Source organism: Triturus cristatus, chromosome 6 (genome assembly GCF_964204655.1).
Source record: "Triturus cristatus chromosome 6, aTriCri1.1, whole genome shotgun sequence".
Taxonomy (NCBI): domain Eukaryota; kingdom Metazoa; phylum Chordata; class Amphibia; order Caudata; family Salamandridae; genus Triturus; species Triturus cristatus.
The window spans coordinates 150,760,903-150,784,930 of record NC_140589.1 but is presented as its reverse complement, the minus strand read 5'-3'; the positions used below and the strand labels follow the sequence as shown (position 1 = coordinate 150,784,930).

At 40.9% G+C, this 24,028-nt stretch overlaps 1 protein-coding gene across 1 annotated transcript in view; it reads right to left on the bottom strand.

The window, feature by feature from the left end:
- The window catches only part of DNAH14 (dynein axonemal heavy chain 14), an 894,889-nt gene that overhangs the window by 295,169 nt on the left and 575,692 nt on the right, over window positions 1–24,028 (bottom strand). The window contains exons 59-61 of the mRNA XM_085610384.1: window positions 19,918–20,026; window positions 17,550–17,675; window positions 4,329–4,423 (exon numbers count right to left, since the gene is read on the bottom strand). Coding sequence (XP_085466510.1) covers window positions 4,329–4,423; window positions 17,550–17,675; window positions 19,918–20,026 — 330 coding nt within the window. The remainder of the gene's footprint in view (window positions 1–4,328; window positions 4,424–17,549; window positions 17,676–19,917; window positions 20,027–24,028) is intronic.

Below are 24,028 nucleotides of genomic sequence, written 5' to 3'. Positions count from 1 at the left end.
CTTATTATGGGAAGGGGCATTCAACCACTGGGTACACAAGTGAACATCCAAAATGCATTCAGTAAACCCATGCCAACCCCCTTTTTCTTAAAAAAAAAAAATGTGGATTACCATCCAGATGCACTCTAAGGCAGTCTGATCGCCTGTGCATGGGCAAGTATAGCAGACACAATGAGGAGGCGGTGAAAGTAATGCTCTTCTCCAGTATGCAACGGCTTCCCTGCCGCTGAAGGGGGCAGGGGTTGTCTGAGCTGTAAAGGGGAGTTGAGTTTCCAAACTGCATCTACCTTTGTGACAGCCCTCAGGTACCCTCTTCAAGAGCCATGATGCAGTGTGCACATGTGTAATTACGGGCAGATTAAACTCTGGTGCACTAACAATGTGAACCCGCATGAAGGGGGAAGCACTGGAAACCTACAGGAGAGACACCGAAAAGCTAAGTGGGAGACCTTGTTGTTAATGAGGAGAGATGAGAGATTATGGTGATAAATGAGGCAGCCATAGGTGAGACCTGGTGGCTGTTGAGGAAAAATTGCAGAGGGGAGCAGAGAGGAAGACAAGGAAGGTCATGAGAATGCTAAAGAATTAATGAGGAAACATGCAAGGTAGTGGTGTAAGGCAAAATAATGGGGCCCCTCTCCAGAACGTGAAGAGGGGCACCCAAGTCTCCCATACCTCACATATATTCATTGGCCTTGGACTGGATGGAGGTGTCCTGAAGCATTGGGGGAGGGCGTGAAGTGTTTGGGGCCCCCTGCACCACAAGAACTGTAGGAGCTTGATGTACACGCCTGATGCAGGATGAGGATACAAGATAGGCTGAATTAGAGAAATGTGAGCAACACAATAAGCCATGGGGAAGTCAGAGTACTGGGGTGTTGAGTATTAATGGGGGACCTAGAGAACCTATAGGACTAAAGGGAAAGCATGGGACTGAGTGGGAGATTTAGCAATTGATGAGACCAAGGATCATGGAGCCGATAGAGAGTCATAAGGGCTAACAGGCAGCCACAAGGGGCTTTATTGGAGACATAAGGGGTCATAGGATGTTGGGGACTAATGGAGAGATATGGGCATGGGGCATTTAGATAAGACATAAAAATGAAACATGAGGAGCCACTGGTGCGAAAGTTCTTCTGCAGCTACAAGATGGGCATAAGGGGTTGATGAGGAAAAATGGGGAGATAACAGACGATAGGAGGCACTGAGAAGCAGACATGGAAGGCTGTCAGGAGGAACTTAAGGGATGATGGCGAAATGAGGGTGGCAGACAGAGAGACATGGGAGGAAAAAGATAAGCAAGCAGGGATTACAGCGATGCTGTCACAGAAAAAGATGTCTCACAACAGGTTCTTCCTCTGGCTCTGGTATGACATACCCAACCAGCAGTCCTGGAGGAGTAAAACAGGACGCCAGCTGTGGAACAAACAATGTCTAGGCAGGTAAAGCAGCCCTTCCCATGTGATCTACGTAAGTAAATTGGGGGTTGATTGCCGGAGATATTGAGTCAGAGGTTGGTGGGCAAAGAATGGAAACAATTAATATTACTGTAACCATAATCCTCTGACAGCATGAGCCTGCATAATTTTACATTGTACAGAGTAGTCACCCTGGGCAATATATGTATATTTTAACTTCTCACGATAGAGCACTGATGATTTGGCATTATATGGCATTTTAAACTTAGAGAGCATTTTTTAACCTGTTAGAGGATTGTCAGCTTCTATAACAATCATTTAACTATGAATTTGTATCTTGCCCATTTATCTGGTGGTGTAGGGGCACTGATCATTTCTATCTATGTGGGAACAATTTTAGTGACATCTAGGATGATGGTACTCGTTTTGGTGTGTTTAGATCTACTTCAGTGAGATTTTAAAGTTATTTTCTTCATTTTGCACTATTAGAAGACTTTTTATGCATGCATACAATGAAAGTTCCAGTGATTGCATCAGGGCCAAAGGTCGTTCAGTGTCACTTTCTATGATGTCATTATAGTCATGGGTCAGGAGAGCTTTCTTCTTGTACAGCCACTGATAACCTCACCTGAATGACACTGGTTAGGTAGGTTGGAAGGAGAGGAGGCAGTTGTTATAGGACAGGAGTAATTTCCAGAACTACTGCAAACGGACTGAATCTCTTATTAGTGTTTTTTTCCATTACCAGTAGTACATGCTGCGGCATTAGTGCATTACACACACAATACTGCTTCATCACAGCAGTGAAGCATGCGCTGATGGAAATTCTGATGTATGTAAGTTAATGGAAAACGAAAACTGAGAAACCACATTGGAAGAAACCAAATAATGGAAAACCAATATTCAAGAAAGAAAGTTAAGAAAATCAAAAATGAAAGGAAACATTTTAAAGGAAAGATAATTTTAAGAAAAAGTCCTAAATTACATTAAACTTGGGTGGAATTTAAGGATTGATAGGGTTTTTTGGGTTCAGTGTTCGGTGATGTTTAGGGGGTGGGCATGGACTAGGGTTGTTATGATTCAGGAATGGGTGGACTTTAGGAATGATGAGGGTTTTTTAGGGTTCACAGATGAGTGGAGTTTAGAGATGGTGAAAGTTTTTGGGGGTTGAGGTATGGATAAAGTGTAACAGTGTTTTGGGGTTTTTAGGGTTCACGGCTGGACTGCGTTTAGGGCTGGAGAGGGTTTTTAACATTTCATGATGGGTACTGTCTAGAGTAGTGAATTGTTTTTAGAGTTGAGGAATGGGCGGGGATTAGGGGTGCTGAAGGTTTCAGGGGTCAGAGATAGGTAAAATGTAGACGTAAATTGGATTTTTTGAGATCAGGAAAGGATGATGTTTATGGGTGCTGAGGAGTTTTTAGGGATCAGTAAACCTGTAGCGCCGGGACACTCCGGTTGGAGTAGTTGTGCGCTTAATAAATATCAGTCATTCATTCAATGGAAGGTGTTCAGGGTAGTGAGTTTTTTTTTCTAGGGATCATGGATAAGTTGGGTTTAGGAGTATTGAGATGGTTTTAGGGTTTAGGATGGGTGTGGTTTAGGCGCTGAAAGGACATTTTAGGGTACAGTAATTGGTGAAGTTTAGAAGTAGTGAGGGGTTTGAGTGTTCTTGGACAGATGGAGTTTAGGGGTGATGGATACGTTTAGGTTAAGGAAGGTTTTTTTAGGATTCACGGATGGATGGAGTTTCGGGGTAGAAAGTGCTTTTAGGGTTCAAGAATGGGTGGCATTTATCGGTCAGAGATGGATGAAATCTAGGCATGGTAAGGTGTTTTTAGGGGGCATGGATGGATGATGTTTTAGTGTTTTGAGGGGGTCACGGATGGATGGTGTTTAGGTGTGGTGAGGAGGTCAGCAAATTCAAAGCATCCGAGTAATTGTTTGACAAAGTAAAACATATCAATTAAAAATAATGTCCCCTGAAGTAAAGCACTAAAATAAATACTTCCAACACAAATGTCTCTTAAATTAAGACCCACAACTATTGCATTTACACCATAAAAATAAACATGCAAAAGTAAATTTAAAAAAAAGATTCTATGAATTAGTTTAAATTAGATAGTAAATGCCATCTTTCTATTAAATCACTTAAACAGTGAAATCTGCACAAATAACCCAAATAAACAAAATATGCTTAAATTATCCCCTTTATAGGGTCATTCTGAGCTGGGTACGTAAATTGAAAGAACTGTTTGGGCCAATTTTCCAAAAATGGTCATTCCTAATTTTTGCTTGACAATTTTCTCCATGTCCTATCTTCAGGAAAGTCTGCAGACAAATGAGTGTGGTAAAGGTAAGGTAATGCAAAAAACAGTGCAAATATCTGCATGCTATTTCACACTGTTCACAGCAAATGCAATAATCAGACACAAACATTGAACTGCACAAGCAGTATTAGCACTGTGGTGTTTTTGCAGCCATAATAGCCGATAAGCACTGAATGAGGTTGTATGTGTACAAAAAGGAATCCATGTAGGTTCAAGGTATGGTAACATAATTACGTCAACTGCAATATGACCACAGATTTACCGGGCAACTGTAAATGAGTTAATTATCTTTAGAGCAAGCCAATTAAGCTGTTCTTCTGTGATTGGTTGAAGAACAAACAATGGCAGAAAATGGTCAAATTGCATGTTTGCTTTTCAGCAAACTTGTACCTTTCTGAAGCATACTACTGAAATAGAGCCCAACAGATTACAATTAGTTTTGGGAGTGGCTTGAGAGATTCATAAAATTTACCTTAGGCTAGTACGAGAATAGTAAAGAAGAATGAGGCCCATCGTACACAGGGAGCGAGGACCTTTTCTCAAAGGATCCCACAGTTCTATGCAATAAGGGCTGCCTTACCTGATCTCAGAGATGTCTGCCTTATCGAGTGAGTCCAGAGCAGACATTGCCTGCTGCAGCACTGGCAGTACATCATTCAGCTCTTTCGTGGCTTGCTGCATCAGAATTAGAAGACATTATTATTTCATAGTTAACTACTGACAATTTACAAAAATATAAAGAAAACCTTTCACCAATCACCCCCAAAAAATTGCAACATTATAAATCATTCTACTATACATCTTTTTTAATAGTGAATATACAGTATATATGCAGATACACAGATTATAACATGCTATTGTGAGGAATTGGGGTATTAGTTGAGGGGTGTGAGTACCCACCTCAAATAATAACCACACTTCTTGTCAGGGTGAATCACTAAAGCCAGCAAAATAACCTGAGCTCAAGCCCCGGTAGCTATGGCACAGAGCAGACAGGTTTAACTTTGAGGCAAGGTGTAAAGAATGTATGCAGTACTCAAACAGTAATAAAGTCAAAACACAATACTAGAACATTTCCACTCTAATTTGATAAATAGAATATATTTTTACAGATAAAATGACACCAGAATGGGCAAAATCCAATCAGCAGAACCAGAGGTATGACTTTTTAAAATCTGAGTTTAAAAATAGCGCCAAAAAGTGTTACGCACCAACCATGGTCATGAAATTGCCCTTGACCAGCACAAAGGTAAGTTTTAAGGCTGACAGCAATGGAGTGCGGGTCAGATACCAGAAGCAAGTATGTTCCGTGGGAATGTTTCCTCGCAAGTGGGGCAGCATTCGAGAAGATCATGTTATGCTAATTCAATTTATAATGCACACGAATCACCGCTGGAGGGGTATCTCGGCACAACACAGTAAAACTGAGTAAAGGACAAGACTGATTAAGCATGGAATAATAACATTTTGAGAAGTTTCCTGAATTTGAAATGGTCTGCACATTGATGTATATGAAATGGGAGCTTCTTACACTAAAGAGGAGCCAGGTAAGAAAAGGATCTGCCTCCTGTGCGAGATTTCATGATACGTGGGGTTGCCAGCAGGGCTTTGTCACACGATCTCAGGCACCTGCAAGTGATGGAGCAGGGTTTTACTCTAAAACCGAATATCTGTTTCATTTTCGCATGTTATAACTAAAAGTATTAATGATTAATTATTAATGTTTAAAAGGTCTGTCGAATGATGACTAATCAATCTTATTAACAAGAAAATTACACGTGGGAATGCTATTGCATGGCTAAATAACAAGTGAACTAAGTTGGTGAGCAAACTGACAGAAAACGATGTTGCTTATGTGATGTTATGGTGTTTTGCGCTTCTAATTAATATGCATTAATGGCTTCTGATGTCGCAAATGGCTAGATAAATACACACACATAAGGGTATTAGCTGGGGAATAACACTGTATCATCATTTCTATGCAGTAATTGTGTTTTGTGTTTCTTTGTTCTTAAATTGACAATTGTGGCCTACTGAAAGATGGCCACCATTTGCAGCATGCAGTCGAGTAGATGCAATAATGAAAAAGGCTTTGCACGGACTGCGACCCTGACTTCTGGTTGAACTGAAAAGACATGAACATGACGACAAACCCAGGCTGGCAGCCAAAAACCCCTGGATGAGAAAAATTGTAGCAACTGAATAATCTGACTACATGAACTTTTGGTGGTCTCATAAAATGATACATTTTTAATCCGAAAAGAACTTCCGTAGAAGTAACAAAATTATGGACATCTGACTTTTTATTCAGAAACTTAGAATTATCAATAATGGGAAAATTCCTGAATGTTACAAGACGACAGCTTTTCCTGTTCAACGGATGTTTTAATGTTCTTTTTGTAACTTTTGAATGTAGAATTTTAGTATAAATGTAAGTAGACTAGAGAGGTCAAACGCCACTTCTTCCCGAGCTGATGATGCGAGGTCCCTATGCTGACGGAGAGGACGATGACTCTACATGACAACAGAAGACTCTAATTTTTCTCCAGAGGACCAGTTCTGACTTAGGATCTGACATTTAGACAGAATAGGTAAATATGAGCGAAATGAAATTTGCATTTAATTGGCTTTTCTTGAAATATTAGATACATGAACAATCTGTTTGAATTCCTGTCTCGGGTGGTTATTTCTGGTCATGTTTATTGATTTTATTGTGTATTCTTTGAAATGTATTTTGCTAGATCCACAGCAATCAGCTGGTCGCATTGACCTCAAAGTACAGGCAGATTAGATAGAGCATATGTGAAAGGTGTTTCTCCTTCACAGGGCACGGACAGTGTGATTTAGGGTAAAAGTTGGTGTAATGGGCCCCACCAGCGTATGATGTGTGAATGCGTGTGTGACTGTGAAATCATTCCGTCCGTGGAAGTAGAGGGGATTCGGAAGCTCTGATCTGCACCAGTTTCTTGGTAGCAGATTGATGGTTAGCTATTGTCTTGATCTAGCGGAATTGCGTGTATATAGGCTTGTTGATTATTGATTGATATTTGTACTAACATTATATGTTGAAGTCGCGTTGAGTTCTATGTATTGTGAACGGCTTCTGGGATGTAGGAAGCTAGTGACAGTTCCGTAGTAGAGCAGAGGGAGTGTTGCTCTCGGAAAAAGGCGGGATTGTTGGCCCTGTATGCAGACAGGGGAAAACGTGTGACAATTGAAGTTGCGCGTCGCATTGTCTGGGTTCGACAAGGTAGCATCGCCGTGTGTTGCCATTAGAAACAATTTCTGTGTGAGAGAAGTGTATATGATAGCAAAGGTTATCTGTGAAACTCTGGTCTTAAGTCCCAGGGATCCGTAAGGTTTGCCGTTAAAGCTTACTGCTGGAGAAGTAATAGGTATTCTCGGAGCTTGTTAGAAGGACAGGGCAGAGGTAAGCGCTGCTTTGTTAACGTATGATATAATTCTGTAGTAGGACAGACTGTTCGCTGTTCTCGGGAAAGACAGAATTCTGTGTGAATGTACTACATTTTCTGGTGTGTAAGTGCGTGAATGAGGAGGCATTCTGGTTAATTGTAAAACTCTTAGGAGCATTCCGGAGGGAAACAGTTAATTGATGCTTGTTAGAAGGGTAAAGTAGAGGGATGTGCTACTTTATCAACGGAAGTAACAATTCTGTAGTAGGGCAGAGGTAAGCGCTGTTCTCGGGAAAGGCAGAATTCTCGTGGGAAAGGTCTTTTGCTGTTCTGTGGCTAGCGAAGCAGACAATGGAGATGTTTGTATGTTGTAACTAACAGACTCGTAGAAGTTGAAACAAAGTCTACCAAGTAGTCTTGTAAAGGAGGGGTAGACGTGAGAGACAGGAGACAGGAGCCGAAGCGGCTGCAGCAGCTGCTGACGTCAGGAAGACCGCGCTGTGATTGGACAGTGGGTTAGATCAGAGGAAGCGCAGAGATTGGTGTGCTAGTGTACGCCGCGCTAGGATTGGGAGACATACAGGGTGACGTAGACGCTCCAGGATTGGTGCGTTGGTGTGAGTCGCGCTAGGATTCGTGGACTGAGTCAGTGACGTAGACGCTCCAGGATTGGTGCGTTGGTGTGAGTTGCGCTGCAATTGGACAAAAGATCGTACAGCTGTAGTAAGAGTAAACAGCTAGTGGAAAATAAGAAAGATGTATTACCATGCTGAGGAAAAGAAGAAAAAGTCCTTGCTCAGTAAGGTTAAAAACTGGTTTGACAAGGATAAAGACATAGTGACAAGGGAAGGACAGTTATTGCCCCCGATAAGAACCCCGGCATCCTTCATGGTTGCGAAGTATGGGTATCATACCTGCATTTGGTTGGATAATTGGGTGAAATACACCAAGGATGATGGAGTGTTAGCGTTCCCAGAACATGGTTCATTTAATCTGGCCATACTGAGGAACTTACGAGAGCAGATGATGAATCTAGAGCCTCGGCCTAGGCCGACGCAATTCGAGGCATTGGTGGAATGGGAAGATGAAGTACATGAGCGAGAAAAGCAGAGGAGTGGAGGTAACTACCGATACATGTTCGGTAGAAAATATGATCGCGAAACCCATCATGACAGGATGAGAAGGTGGCGTGATGCTAGTATGACCAAGGGGTTATATCCTGTAAGAACAGCAGAGGAATCAGGAGGGAGAAAATGTACAGAGAAAGCCCATAATGTAGAGACCAGAAGATATGGGGCAAATGAGTCTGATGATGATATCTTAGAGGACATGCTTTACAAAAGACCACCCCCGTATAGAAGAGAACCAGAGGTAGGAACAGCAGTTACCCCAATGAGAAACACCCTGCGGATTATAAAGACGGAGGCTACAGCCCCTGAGCTGAAAAGCGGTTGTTCTCTGGCAGACAGAGAAAGAGAGAGAGAAAGAGAAAGAGAAATAGAGAGAGAAAGAGAAAGAGAGAAAGAGAGAGAGAGAGAGAGAGAGATAGGAAAAGAGAGAGAGAAAGAGAGAGAGAGAGAGAAAGAGAGTTAGAGAGGGAGAGAGAGAGAGAGAAAGAGAGATAGAGAGAGAGAATGAACTTGAAAATGAAAAGACCAGAGAACTACATCTGAACTAACAGAGAAAATCAGGGAGCTGACTAAGAATCTTGAAGCTGTTACAGTGCCTGTGACAATAGGCCCGGTTATGCCGATTTTTGACAAGCAGAGGACGGGTGAAAATGGTTTGACGGTGCCATATGTGGGCAATAGGTTGATTGTACCTCCAGAACAGACAGAAATAAGAGCGGGAGAAACACAGCGGAGAACAGGAGAAAATCAGTGGAGACATACCGTATGTGGAGGGGAAATGAGTGTGCATACTAATTCAAGTTTGAATTCTGGATGTATGGAAGGGAACAGAGGATCAATGCTGGAACCGCAGAGGGTGGCAGAACCAGGGGGTGCGGAAAAATCTGTGATAACTGCTGAAGATTTGAATGACTGGCTGAAAACATTACAGAAAAAGGAGAAAGAATCACAGGGGATGGATGTAGCTAGGCTACATATGGAAATGGAAGAGTTGATAGTAGGAACCATACCTACAGAAACACTGAAGAATTATGAGGAAGGGGAGATTCTCTTTTTGTGTAAGAGTATTACATGGAGAGCAAAGAACATACATGACAGGTTAAAAGGAATAGCCAGTGAAGTGGGAATTGACATGGATAAGGTGAAAGCTTTACAGAAAACATACCGAGTGGATTTTTCAGACAAAGATATTGAGAATCTGAACCATGCAGGCCGAACAGGACAGATTAAGGAAATGATTACCTTGTTAAGGAAATGGGGAGATGTAGAAAGATGGAAAGACAGATGGTATCGAAAGCGAGAGGATGGAGTGGATAGAGCCTACTCAGCATTTCCCCTGACAGAAAAAGAGAAGGCAGTGACAGCTTACCCCATGAGAGAGATTCCAGGAGGAGGGTATGTATTAAGGGTGGGCGTAGTTCGCGAAGTAGCACTTTGCGAAGCTACGCAAAGTGAAGTTCGCACTACGCGAGCTACGCGTAGCACTTCGCGAACTGCGTAGTAACATGTTCGCACTGTGCAAGATGTTGTTTTCAATGATTGCACAGTGCGGACAAGCAACCGGCACTGTGCAATCATTGAAAATGGCATCTTGCACAGTGCGAGCTGTAGTTTTCTGCTGCTCGAGTAGATTTTTACTCGAGCTTCAGCTTTCTCAACGCGAACTGGTAGTTTCTCATCGCGAGCGGTCGCGAGCATACGCGACCACTCGCAATGAGAAACCTGACCTCCTCGCGTTGCGAATCTCGCCGGGAGGTTTATTTTCCATGCTCGCGATCGCCAACTTGCAGTTGCTGATCGCGAACAAGGAAAAAGTCTCGCCCGGATGTCATTTTGCTTGCTCGCGGTCGCCAACTTGACGTTGAGGACCGCGAGCAAGCAAAAAATGACCGCAGCACTACGCAACACTACGCTACGCGTGTTCGCACTGTGCTACGTGCAGTTCGCGTAGTGCGAAGTAGCGCGAACTTCGCAAACTACGCGAGCGTAGCGTAGTGCTTCGCCCAGGCCTAGTATGTACATGTCCCATGGACCAGACAGGATATTTTATCATTCACGAATGATTTCCCTCGATTAAGGGAGAAGCCAGTGGAGTGGTACAGACAAGTTGACAGATTTGTAAAGCTGTCAAAAGTACTGTGGATTGACCTGAATAGTCAGTTTGATATAATTGTACCAGCAGACCTGTGGGCAGAATGTAAAATAGTCATAGACTGGCCCACTAAAGAATACCCGAGAGATCAAAAGACAGGAGCTCCAGACCCGGAGGTCATGAAGAAATATGAGCAGGTTATGGCCTTCTTGAAAAATAAAGTACCCCCCAAGGAGACAGATTGGGTTAAAATAGACCGAACACATCAGGAATTGAAAGAATCAGTCCATGCTTACTATGAAAGACTGATACTAGCTTTTAAGCAGTTCAGTGGAGATGAACACCTGGGTGACAAGGATCTGAGTCATTTTGTGTACAGATTTGTATATGGTTTGCGGCCTGAAATCAGTGAAATGATACGGCAGCATACCGTGGACTGGCAGAGTAAGAAGATTGATGAGATTTTGAGACATGCAAAATACTTCAGTGATGAGATTGAGGCAAAGCAGAGAAAGCTAAAAGAAAAGGCAATGTGGGCACAAGTGAAGGTTGCAGAAAGACAGGAAGCTCAGCTGGTTGAACAGGCAAATAACAGTAAACTTGTAAACTGAAAGGAGAAGAGAATAATTTTCTAGACATGGTTGAGAGAAGAAGCTTGAACATGCACAAGAAAGCAGAAGGGCATAAAATGAGTGACACAATGTGGGATATTGAGAAAGAAAAGGAGTTGAAAAATGGAGCCAGTCCAACTATGGCTATAGATGCCCCACAGAAAGGGAAACTGTGCATTACCAGGAAGAGATCCCAATATGATTATTATTTCATAGGGACTAGTGAGTGCCATGATACATACTTTATTGCAACCGGATGGGGATTTAGAGGAGGAGAAGATCCAGTTTTTCCGGGAGTGTATTATATTTGTGGGAACAAGGCTTATTACCGTTTGCCTGACCATTGGTTTGGTACATGTTATGTTGGCCTGGTCTTTCCAAAGATTTTTCACATGGATAGAGTAGATGATGGTGAACATTCTAACACATTAACACGCTATAGAAGAGAAACATGGACAGAAATTGTAGGAGATATTTTTGGAGCTTTAATTCCAGCAGTGGGAATTTCTTTAAATACCTATGGCATTCGGAAGCTGTCAACAGTGGTAGATCGCTTGTCAACAAGCACCGCTGGAGGCTTTCTTTTGGTTAATACAGAAATGGTTGCTTTGCGTGCTATGGCAATGCAAAATCGACTTGCCCTTGACATTCTTTTGGCAAAAGAGGCTGGAGTCTGTGGAATGCTGAAAATTCAACATTGTTGCACTTACATTCCTGACGAAAGTAAAGATCTAAAAGTTTACATCAAAAATATTACTGATTTGCATGAAGAATTAGTACCACTGGAAGCTGAAAGTATCTGGACTAAAATGGCTAACAAGATGATTGCTATTAAGAACTTTTTAGCTAAAATAGGTAGTACCATATTTGGTAAGATATTATTTCCATTAACTTGTGTAATAGTTGCATTATTGATCCTTAGATTAGGATGTATGTGTTGTAGATATAGAAGAAATAAAAAGAAAATCATAAAAGAAAATGTTAAAAAGAGACAAAAGAAATAAGAAAGAGATCCACAAGAAATAGAACTAGAAGAACTAAGAGAAAGCATGTACATAGAAACTAAAAAGGAAGATGAGATGGAAAATAGGGTCTAAAAACAAGAACAAGAAGACATTTCAAATTATTATAAAAGGGGAAACTAAATTAATTTTTTGGGTTTTGATTTTTGTGGTGATTATATATCACCAAAGGGGGGATTGATGGAGCAGGGTTTTACTCTAAAACCGAATATCTGTTTCATTTTCGCATGTTATAACTAAAAGTATTAATGATTAATTATTAATGATTAAAAGGTCTGTCGAATGATGACTAATCAATCTTATTAACAAGAAAATTACACGTGGGAATGCTATTGCATGGCTAAATAACAAGTGAACTAAGTTGGTGAGCAAACTGACAGAAAACGATGTTGCTTATGTGATGTTATGGTGTTTTGCGCTTCTAATTAATATGCATTAATGGCTTCTGATGTCGCAAATGGCTAGATAAATACACACACATAAGGGTATTAGCTGGGGAATAACACTGTATCATCATTTCTATGCAGTAATTGTGTTTTGTGTTTCTTTGTTCTTAAGTTGACAATTGTGGCCTACTGAAAGATGGCCACCATTTGCAGCCTGCAGTCGAGTAGATGCAATAATGAAAAAGGCTTTGCACGGACTGTGACCCTGACTTCTGGTTGAACTGAAAAGCCATGAACATGACGACAAACCCAGGCTGGCAGCCAAAAACCCCTGGATGAGAAAAATTATAGCAACTGAATAATCTGACTACATGAACTTTTGGTGGTCTCATAAGATGATACATTTTTAATCCGAAAAGAACTTCCGTAGAAGTAACAAAATTATGGACATCTGACTTTTTATTCAGAAACTTAGAATTATCAATAATGGGAAAATTCCTGAATGTTACAAGACGACAGCTTTTCCTGTTCAACAGATGTTTTAATGTTCTTTTTGTAACTTTTGAATGTAGAATTTTAGTATAAATGTAAGTAGACTAGAGAGGTCAAACGCCACTTCTTCCCGAGCTGATGATGCGAGGTCCCTATGCTGACGGAGAGGACGATGACTCTACATGACAACAGAAGACTCTAATTTTTCTCCAGAGGACCGGTTCTGACTTAGGATCTGACATTTAGACAGAATAGGTAAATATGAGAGAAATGAAATTTGCATTTAATTGGCTTTTCTTGAAATATTAGATAAATGAACAATCTGTTTGAATTCCTGTCTCGGGTGGTTATTTCTGGTCATGTTTATTGATTTTATTGTGTATTCTTTGAAATGTATTTTGCTAGATCCACAGCAATCAGCTGGTCGCATTGACCTCAAAGTACAGGCAGATTAGATAGAGCATATGTGAAAGGTGTAGATAGAGCATATGTGAAAGGTGTTTCTCCTTTACAGGGCACGGACAGTGTGATTTAGGGTAAAAGTTGGTGTAATGGGCCCCGCCAGCGTATGATGTGTGAATGCGTGTGTGACTGTGAAATCCTTCCGTCCGTGGAAGTAGAGGGGATTCGGAAGCTCTGATCTGCACCACAAGGATGATAGTGAATGAGCTTTGCTGTAAGATAGATAGGTGCAGTGCCCAGCAAAGACTTGTGAGTCAGGCAGCAAACATTGAAGGCGATTCTCTTACAAATCAGTAGCCAATGAAGCGAGCGCAAAAGAGGGGCAGATGCCGTTCTGGCTGGAAGACTGAGGATGAGACGTACTGCCATAGTTTGGATGACTTGCAACCTACTTAAAGCAGTCTCATTGATAGAAGCCAGTAGAGCATATCTATAGTCCAAGGGACTGATGATGAGTGCTTGGACAAGTGTCTTTCTCACAGAATGAGGCAGGAGGGGGAAGGCTCTCCGTAATAGACGTAGCATGTGAAAACAAGTGCTAGTAGTGGCAGTAATTTGAGCTTTAATGGTAAGTGCTTGGTCGCGATGTATGCCCAGATTTCTTGCAACCAATTTGGGGGAAGGGGCCTGTCATTGATGAGATGGGGCTCGGCATCGAAAAACTCCAGCATCAGGATGGAGTCTCTGCAGAACCATTGAGCTTCACCGGGAAAAGCTCAGATGAGAGAAGTTCAAATGTATTCAATACGGCGGCCTTTGAGGTCGTTAGGGTACTCTTAACAAGCGGCATCGAGGGAGTTCAGGGATGGAGTTGAAGTGGCCTAAGAGGCAACAGATTCAAATGTCGAGTGATGAATGCAGAAGGAGCTCCAGAGAAATCAGGCCCAGCAGCAATGTATCCTCGTCTGATGGGATGGACAGATTTGTCCCGCGTTCCCGATGCTTCTTTAGGGACAAGGTCCACAGAAAGTTTCTAAATGCCAGGTTTGAGGGAAGAGTACACTCTGACACCAAATAAGTGTCCAGTACCTTGGGGACAGCACTAGGGAGTCAGAACTTCCTCCAACAGAGGCCAGCAGCAGGATCCTGGGTAGACCAGTTGGAACTGGTCAACTGGTAATGCAGGGATAAGGCCTCTTGAAGCTTGTTGTGTTCTTTTAGCTCAAACAGTACGTCAGACATCTGACCCTTGGTATTACTTCTGGGGTCCTGGGTACAAGTGAAGCAGGTCCAGTCTTCTAAGGTCTTCAGACAGCAGGGCAGGCTTCTTCTGAATCTTCTTCAGGTCCAATGGTGGTCTGAGGATGGGACCATGGGTGGCACATTTATGCCCAGTGCCAGCCTGGACACTCCCTAACAAATAGGAAAAAAGGTCCCAGGGGTGACCCTACCCACTTTTGCAGCACTTCCTGTGGGTTTAACTGCTAACAATCCCACAGTACCCAAAACCAACATCACAGAGGAGTAGCTTGAGAAATGAGCAACCCCTTCCCTGTGGTCACGCTAAAACCAGTTCTTAGTGTAGGCCCTCTCCCACAGTTCCTGGTCTCTGACGAAAGTCCTCCTGTACCAGTCAAATTTTCTCCCCAAAATAGTTCTGAATGGTCATGCCAAGAGTGTTTCGCAGGAGGGTTCAGCCAGCTCTCGAGGAGGTCAAACCTTAGAAACAGCTCTAAGACTCTCAAAGAGTTTTCTGTTGCAGTTGCTGGCAGCTTCAACTCTACCATTACAGCAAGCTGACTTAGCAGCTTCTGTGTTGCTTCTTTACCACTTTCTACTCAGGTTAACATTCTGCTTCTCTGCCTCAAAACCAGATATCCGTAATTTCCATGGTAGCCGAGAGAAGCTGTGCTCATAAGTCCAAAACCTTTGTGTACTGTCTTTGAGATGTCAGGTCTTTTTTGTAAGCTAAACTCTTCCTGACACGGCCTAGGGCATCATAAATCACCTCCACATATCTATTATCAATAGGCACCTACTCCTTGGTTAGGGAAATAATGTTTAAAGGGTTCTATTAGCAAATGTGTTAGGACACAGGGGGAAAAATTATGTCTGTAGTATCTTTGGACATTTGTTAAAACATCGTAATTGAAAGACATCATGGTCTCTAAAAAACACAGTCCAATTAAAAGTCAAATGTATCAGTCTAGGACTGTGGAATGGTAACATTGCTGATTGAATGCTGGTTTTTACAAGTCAACAGTCAGTTACACATTTGGTGAGTGCTAAAGGGAAACAGTTTCCAGATGATTCATGAGGCATGTGATCCCTTTCCATTCCCCATGATTTGCCCACAGGTTAAAATCACTGATCATAGGTTAAAATCACCTATCATCATTAAATGTTGCTTAGGTCCTGAATTGGAGTAGATCAAGTTATGAAAGTCATTTCCAAATGCTGTACTTGACCTAAGAAGTCTATAAATGTAAACAATAGTCCAACACAATTCAGTAATGTTAGTAACAGAGAAAGGTACTTTTCCATCCTAGAATTATTTGCATATGACTTAGCACCTCCTCCCAAGACAACAATTCTTTTTTTACAACTCCTAGTCACATGATGGAGAGTACATCTTACTACTTTACAATTCCAAAATAGGTGAAACTCATACAGTGACATTTCAACAGTTTTAACTGGTGACCAATACAAATGAAAGACAATACGCTGTTGGGTTCACAGGGTTGTATTAAACACATGGTGTGGGACTGCATAAAATATTAGAACTATGGATTGGGTGGTGATATTTATCTAAAAAAAACACTGGGTAGCTTATCTCCTCTAGTCTCTACTGGGACAGAGGGTCTTCTTCACTCAAAAAGACTTAAAACTAATTGGGGTATATTTACTAGGATTTTACGCCATGTTTGCATCACAAAAGTGATGCAAATCGACACAAAAGTGATGCAAATTGACGCAAAATCTTTTTTTTACGTATTCACTTGAAAGTAACACAAAGCAGCGCATAGCGCTGCCTTGCATTACTTAGCACTAAGAGTGGTGCATCGGTGTTCCCATGCAACCACCAAAAGTTTTTGACACACAACCCTATTTACTTAAAAAAGTAGGCAGGGAATGCTGCAAAAAACTGTGCCCATTTCAAATAGGCACTATGAAGTGTTTTAATTTCTCCTTTTTTCCAATTTTGTATGTGTGCTACACTGTACAGCAACCATAGTATTTTGTATGGAAGGTCATCATGAGTGGGGGTAGTTCTTTCTTTGTTTGGTTTTGGGTGTTCAATTTCTTCATTTTGTAATTTAGATTGTTGAAACGTGTACACTTAGGGGCCCATTAGGATGGTGGGCGGATCGCCCCTACCGGGCAGGCGGTAGCCACAGCCAGCCCAGCGGGGGCGATCCACCCGCCATCCATACCTGATTGACCCCCCGCCATATTAGGATGGCTGGGGGGTCCGCGGCGGACGGGAAGACCGTCTGCCGCTTTTCCGCCGGTTGACTCGTCGACCGGGCGGAAAACGGGCACAATATGGTGGCGTGTCTGCAAGACACCGCACTCCATATTGTGATGCAGGCGGAGATGTGCCTTTCCATGGCGTGTACCCCCCTACATTGGCGTGGACAAGGTGGCAGGCACCGCGCGGTGCCTGTCACCTTGTGCATGCCAATGCACAATGTGCATCCACAGCATTGTGGGGGGTGGTGCTGTGAGCACCGCCCACAACAATGTTGTGGATGGGGGATGCCACTGCCACGGTGGCGGTGGCATCCCAATGGCCACGGCAGGACCGCTGCACCTCTGGCGGGCGGTCCCGTTCACCGTTACGGTGTCTGCCCACCATAGTAATAGGCCCCTTAGTTTCTCCCACTCAAACTCCTTCTCTGATTTTAGAAATGAGACACCAGCTGGGAACCATGATTCTCAAAGAGGAGGACCTGGAGGGAAGAGTAAGATAGGTGTGGAACTGTTCTTAGGCAGTGACTTTGCTCCAGTGGACCAACAGCAGGTTTTATTGGAAACACTTGTAGTGTTATGGTAGCATCCCAAATGTGACTTGCTCCCCATGGAGAAGTGTGATGCGGTTGATCAAGGGTATATGGAATGTTGGAAGGATTTTGCTGTGCTAAACGAATTGTCAGATTTTGCTAACATGTAATTTGGACTTTGCACCTCAAGTTGGTATTTACATGTTTATGACATACACACACACTTCCAAGTGGTGGTACATTGCTCACCTCTGCATATTCTTGCACAGTGTTGGTTTCTTCGGTCATAATTTCCTCATCTTGTTTAACAATAGCTCGAACTTGCTCCACTACCAGTGAATCTCTTTTAAGTTTCATCATTAACTCTTCTATATCCTAGTAGGAAAAGGATAATTGATTTAGCACGGACAATTAAAATACAATTTTAAGTCAGCATTTTAAGTGTAACATGTTACAGCATAAAGTTAAATAAAACACAACACCTTACTATGTGATTGATAGCCATGAGAAAATAGTGTTTTGTGAAAGGAGATGATTTGTGATTGAAGTATTGGAAAAGGATAGTTAAGTTAAATGAGGAGTTAAAGGTAGGGATATATTAAAAAGATGAGTAACTTCTCCATCTCTCTATTGGATCCATCAAAGTAGACAGCACTGCATCAAGTCCAGAAATCATATTTAACATTTAGAACCGTTTCAATATGGCATCTTCTCAAGTCCATGAAATGTCATTAGTTCTATTATTTTGGAGGGAAGCCATCAACTTGTACAGAAAATACAAAATGTGTAGATAAAACACAACATATCAGAATAATCTGCTCTCATGTATGTAGGTGAAAGGAAGAGTATAGCTAAAGATTATGACAAGGGTTGGAGGGTTCCTGCTTTCTATTTTTAAAATTGTGTTTTACACATTACTTGAGGAGAATCCTACTTCTCTTATGACCTCTCAGGCTCTACTTACAGGCTCTTTTAAGCAAATAGCCTCGTTTAGTAAATAAGGTACCGCATACATAACATATTTTCCAAGAAGTTGTAGACTTTTCTTTCCCTATAGGTGCCTGCTGTACTTTTTATGTGGCCTGTTACCCATATATTGATATCAGATAATCAGGTCTAGGACGTACCAGCCGTCAATCATTAGTGCAACCACACATTTTCTTAATGGCATTCTGAAATACAATGGTGCTCATTCGCCCCTACATATATATCTGATTTTTCTTTCCAACTTTCTGTATTCAAAACCGACATGGTAGTAGACCACAATTTAGCATGTTGCATTCAATGGTTTAACTGGATTATCATTTCTATAAATCATATTTGTACACTTATAAAACATATTAATTGAACCCCTACAGATACTGTTCAGTGTCTGAATTCTTTTTTATAAAGTGTTACTTTATCGAATAGTTAGCCTATCCTATTCTAGCTTTATCTTCATCTCGCTAGTTCACCGAAAGACATTCTTCAAGGGACACAGTAAAAAATAAAGCTATTCAAACCCCTCCTCCATGTTCAAACCCTTTGAAAACCATTGGATCACTAATTGAATACTATCAAGCACACTATCTCACAGGCACAGACTACATCAAAGACAGCCCACGTGTATAACCTCCAGAAGTCACACCTTTCTTCCATACACAGAAACCCAAATGATAGGATTGTCTTATAATCATTGTAATCAAGTTTATCATACTCATTGGAATGTTGAAAGTGGAATAGATATTGAGAACAACTATAGGAGAAGGGTTTGGCAATGCATATGTTACTATTACTAGTGACCTTGGACCAGTCAATGATGTCCCTCATGATCCTTATGCAACATCATCCATGCTTTGGCACTTATATCGGGCAAGGAACTATACTTTTATTGACTAGCTTTACAGAAGCAATGCTAGACTAAAACTGGTAGAGTTCAAGATTGTGCAGATCAAGAACACAAATCTGCAATGAGAGGACCACCGCTTTTGGCCAGAGGGGATATTAGATGCTTTGAAATCAGACAAATGGCAGAAGAGCTGTTGAGAGAGACAGAATACTGCCCATTACATAATAAAAGGTCTAATGATGGATGATCTACCCTCCCAAAATATAGACTCCACCACTGAGTTTACACTATAGTAGAATTCAGTGTTCTCCGAATTATGTAATTGTTTGATAAACACACATTTATCTCAGCCCAAAGCTCAGCAATAGCCAAACACAACTGATAATGAATTGTCATAATTTTATCCAAACATTTTCTTTTTTTTGCTGCAAAGGAAACATTTTGTAAACAGGGCCTGCCTTTTCGATTCTGTGTTGCCTTATTTACTTTGAGTGGCAGTACAATCCTGCGCTTGTAAAGAACTTTGACTTAGTATATTAGAGGCTGAGTGACTCATTTCTTGAGCTTTAAATGTCATGATATACATTCCAGTAGTGATCGCAATTAGGGCTGGAACAATAAAGTTACCCGAATGGTTGATTCCTATCTCCCAAGGATCCCTTCCATTTCTATCCAATGGTCCTACTTATGACTACATTATGGATGTCAGATGGCTTGCTATTAGAAGTTAGTTCTAGAAATACACACAATGTATCCTTCACATTTTCCCATCAGTCAATGAAACAATACCTTTGATTTTTGCTCTATTTGTGGACCAAGTGCCACCAGCTCTTCTTGCATTATTTCAACCATTGATGTTGCCTCCAGGAGCTTTGAAAGGCCATTATGAAACCGATCTCTGAAGGAAAGGACTCAGAAAATAAATGTTACTATGAAACTAGAAAAATTCCTTGCATTCATTTATAGTCTTTGCATTTATATTTAAGCATTGAGTTGACTAGATAAAGTGAATCTAGAGCACCTTGGCACAAAGACAAACCATATCATTTTCAGCATTCAGGTAATGTAAACTACATAAAACTGAATAACTGAAGGAAATATTTTTTTCTTTAAAGGTGCATCTCAAGGCATTAAAGGTAGACCTTGAGACATGAACTTTATTGACAACAATATAACTAGTTGTACTTTCTTTGTGAAGGCAAGATTTTGAGCAGAGGCTTCTCGGTGCTGCATTTCTGGATTTATTTCAGTGGTAAGAAAAATATCGACAAGCCGACAGAGGTGGCTGATCACGCACCAAACAGATAACAGGCCAAGATTAAATGAAGGGGCTAGGAAAATCCGAACACATCAATTGGCAAAAAAGAAGAAAGTGGTGTCTGATATACAAAGAAAGAGAAGATTTGCCTAAAACAAGCAACTACAGATAAGTGGGCGGATGATTAGATTACTCTAAGGTGACAGTGGTTAGTAGACGAAGCAGATCAATTCACCTCATCTGACCTAATGTTAGATACACAAAATGAAACACAAATGCATGAGGGTATAGTTCTTGGGAGTATTTAAGGGAGCAGGATTTTCACTTCTTTATTTTTACAGCGGGAAAAGTAATTCTATAATTTTGCTTTTGCCTCCTTACCATTTCTCTTCCTTGTTGCCCTCACTCCCTACATCATTGTTGGGAGGGCAGGATGTCCCATAGAGGTTTCCTCCTCCCCCTTTGTCCTTTTTACCTTTATATGGCATAGTTCACGGATGCTCTTGCCACATGCCCCCATTTACACATTTCAGCATGAAAATGTTTTTTTGTTGTAAACATTTATTTATTTGTGGTATTTGGAGACCACAAGTCTAGTCACAGGGCAGGAGATCTTTTAACACACATCATTTGATAAGATTGAACATGCTAGCAATTTAAACATGACAGACTAGAGGGTAAAATATACGAGGATAACGTAGAATATACTGAAAATATGACTATCGAGTGTTAGTCTGCAAAATTATACTCTGCAAGCCTATACTCTGCAAATGTTACTCCACAAACATTTACTCCACAATTACATGGATAAAAAAAAGGGCATCTTAAGGTTTCTGTACTTTGCATCAAGGTAACTCTTTTTTTTAACACATAAATGTTATGTTTCTTTTATTAAACTAGCAACCTTAACCTTTTCTTGCAGGTTAAAGGAGGTAATGACAGCATTTTATAAAGTAGAATTTGCTATTAAGTGAAAACATTCTTAAATGTGAACATTATTTTATCAGCTTTGAATTTAAAGATACTGCAAATGTTTTTAATTAAATCAGTTTCTAAAAAACGATCAACAGATACTCCATTTATTAACAACTTAATTATCATAAACCATAAATAAAGTAAAAACAACTAATAACCTGTTTAGTTTTCAGGAATTTCGAAATTGTCTTTTGACAGCCAATAGAATCAAAATGCCACAAACAACCAAACCACATCATTACATTTTGCCCCCTTTTCAGGTAGATAAAAAAACACTTTCAACAATCTGTAAGCGAGAAACCATTCTCTCAACCAACAAAATAAAAGGTAAAAAAACACATTCTTAACTAATAACAAATTGCTATGTAAATTTTGTAAATTAGAAATAAATAACCACATATATGTTTTCCAGTGCTAACGTTTTGTTTTTTAAACAGTGGCGACTTGGAAACAATTAAATAAACAATATTTCATTTTTTTCACAGGTTTTGATGAACAACAAATCTGAAATTTCAGTTCAACTAAATTTAAAATACAACACATATGTTTCTCTCTTTCATTTTAAGGTCTATTTCACATGAAAAAGGAAATGGAAAACACATCACTGGCCACATATGTGCAATGAAAATGGGGAAACGTTGTTAAAGTGCAACATGTATATTTATAGTGAATACTGAATGTAGGCCTGGACTGTATATGTGTTAATTACCACTCAGCCTATTGCAAAGGCAGAGCAATCACAGTTGTTCACGGAACAAACATAATTACTCTGCCTCTGCAACAGATTTAGGCACCGATTACGAGTTTGACTGATGGGATACTCCACCACAAACGTGACAGATATCCCTTCGGCCCTTTTACAAGTTCCATGGGATATTATGGAATTGTAATACGGCAGACAGGATATCCGTCACATTTGTGACGGAGTAACCCTGTTCGCCAAACTCGTGTTCAGGCCCTTAGTCAAAAGAGGCACAGTTCAACCGCTAAATGCATTAGTAAGCACCTCCAGTGAGCTTTCAGGTTATCTACAACTACAGGTATCCACAAATGCCCCTTCACATGTTGCTGGACAACTGCTCAAAGTTCCAAATTTAAAAAGAATGGTAAATCCTAAAAGACAGGTAAGTACATCATTTGCCATTTACACTAAAAGTTACTTTGCCATAATAATACCTCCTCATCTTAAATAAACTTACTCTCAAGAACCCTTTCTAGTCTATAATAACATTTCCTCTGTTAAAAAATACACATTTTTGCCACTGCTCACAATCTTGTTACCTCTGAAAATACAAATATTTGGATGATGGATGTACTTTTAAAACAACATCTCATCCTTTCACCCATTTATGCACTATTCATGGTTCTATTATTCAAAGCACAATCCCATTAGTCTATGCTTTATTACCTGACAATGAATCCTCAACTTGCAGCGAGTTTCTATCAATCAATCAATCAATGACCACTTATCGAGTGGACAGCTACCTCAAAAGAGGTGTCCCGGTGCTAGCAGACTCGAGAGACCGAGAAGCTCCAGATACTACTACCCCCTGCCTAAAGAGCCAGGATTTTAAACCCTTTCTGAAATCCTGTTCTGCATCCAGCATGCGTAGGTGGCTGGGCAAAGCGTTCCTCAATTTGAACGTCCTTACAGTGAAGGACCTGCCTCCTTGTTGCATTTTTGTGCAAAACGGGGGACATTGATCAAACGCTGCTGATTAGATCTCAATGTCCGCTCCTGATGATATGGGATGAGCCTTGACCTGAGATATCCTGGCCCTTTGGCGTGATAAGCTCGAAAAGCCAGGGTAAGTGCCTTAAACTCACTCCTCCTGGCCATAGGGAGCCAGTGAAGCTATCTCGGATGTCGAGATGTGTGCTGGCGAAAAGGGACCCTATGGATTAGCCTTGCAGCCGAGTTCTGCACCATCTGAAGCCTCTGAGTCAGGTCGCCTGGTAACCACAGATAGAGAAAATAGGCATAGTCCAGTTGGGAGGTAACCAATGCATGGACCATAATCCATAATATCTATCTGATATTAAAACTACACCAATGAATAAAAGTCCTGCAAAAATAATAATTGACTTTGAATTGGCAATAATTACTACAAACACCAACTTGTACCCTAAGACGCCAATCCAACGTGTTATTTTCCATGTTTCATAGGAAATATTGCGTAAAATTCCAAAAACATCCATAGCAGTGAGTTACATTACAGATAGTACACTGCATTTTGAATTGAAAAAATAACGGCCTTAGCCTTTGTACCCTCTGAACACATAGATGAATCGTACTCAGGAATTACTATAACACAGTTTTTTAGAAAACAATTAAGAAAATTGGTGTAACTACTAAATTATTTTGAGCAAAACTGGATTGGCCATCTAAACAGGTTGGGCTGTAGGAGACTATAAAGGCATCATATTGAATTGTGGAACTGCTACTCAACATTTTATAGAGGGGGGTGCAAAATCTAACAATGCTTTAGAGGGGTGGCATAACTCCTTCTCCTGTGCAATAGCTAAAGCCCATCCAATTTTGTACCATTTCTTGAAAATGTTGAGAAAGAAGCAACGTTTTCAAGAAACGAGACAAGCACAATCTTTTTCAAACAGTCTCCAGCCCACAGTATCAAAAACACAAAACACGTGAATGAGCAACTCTAT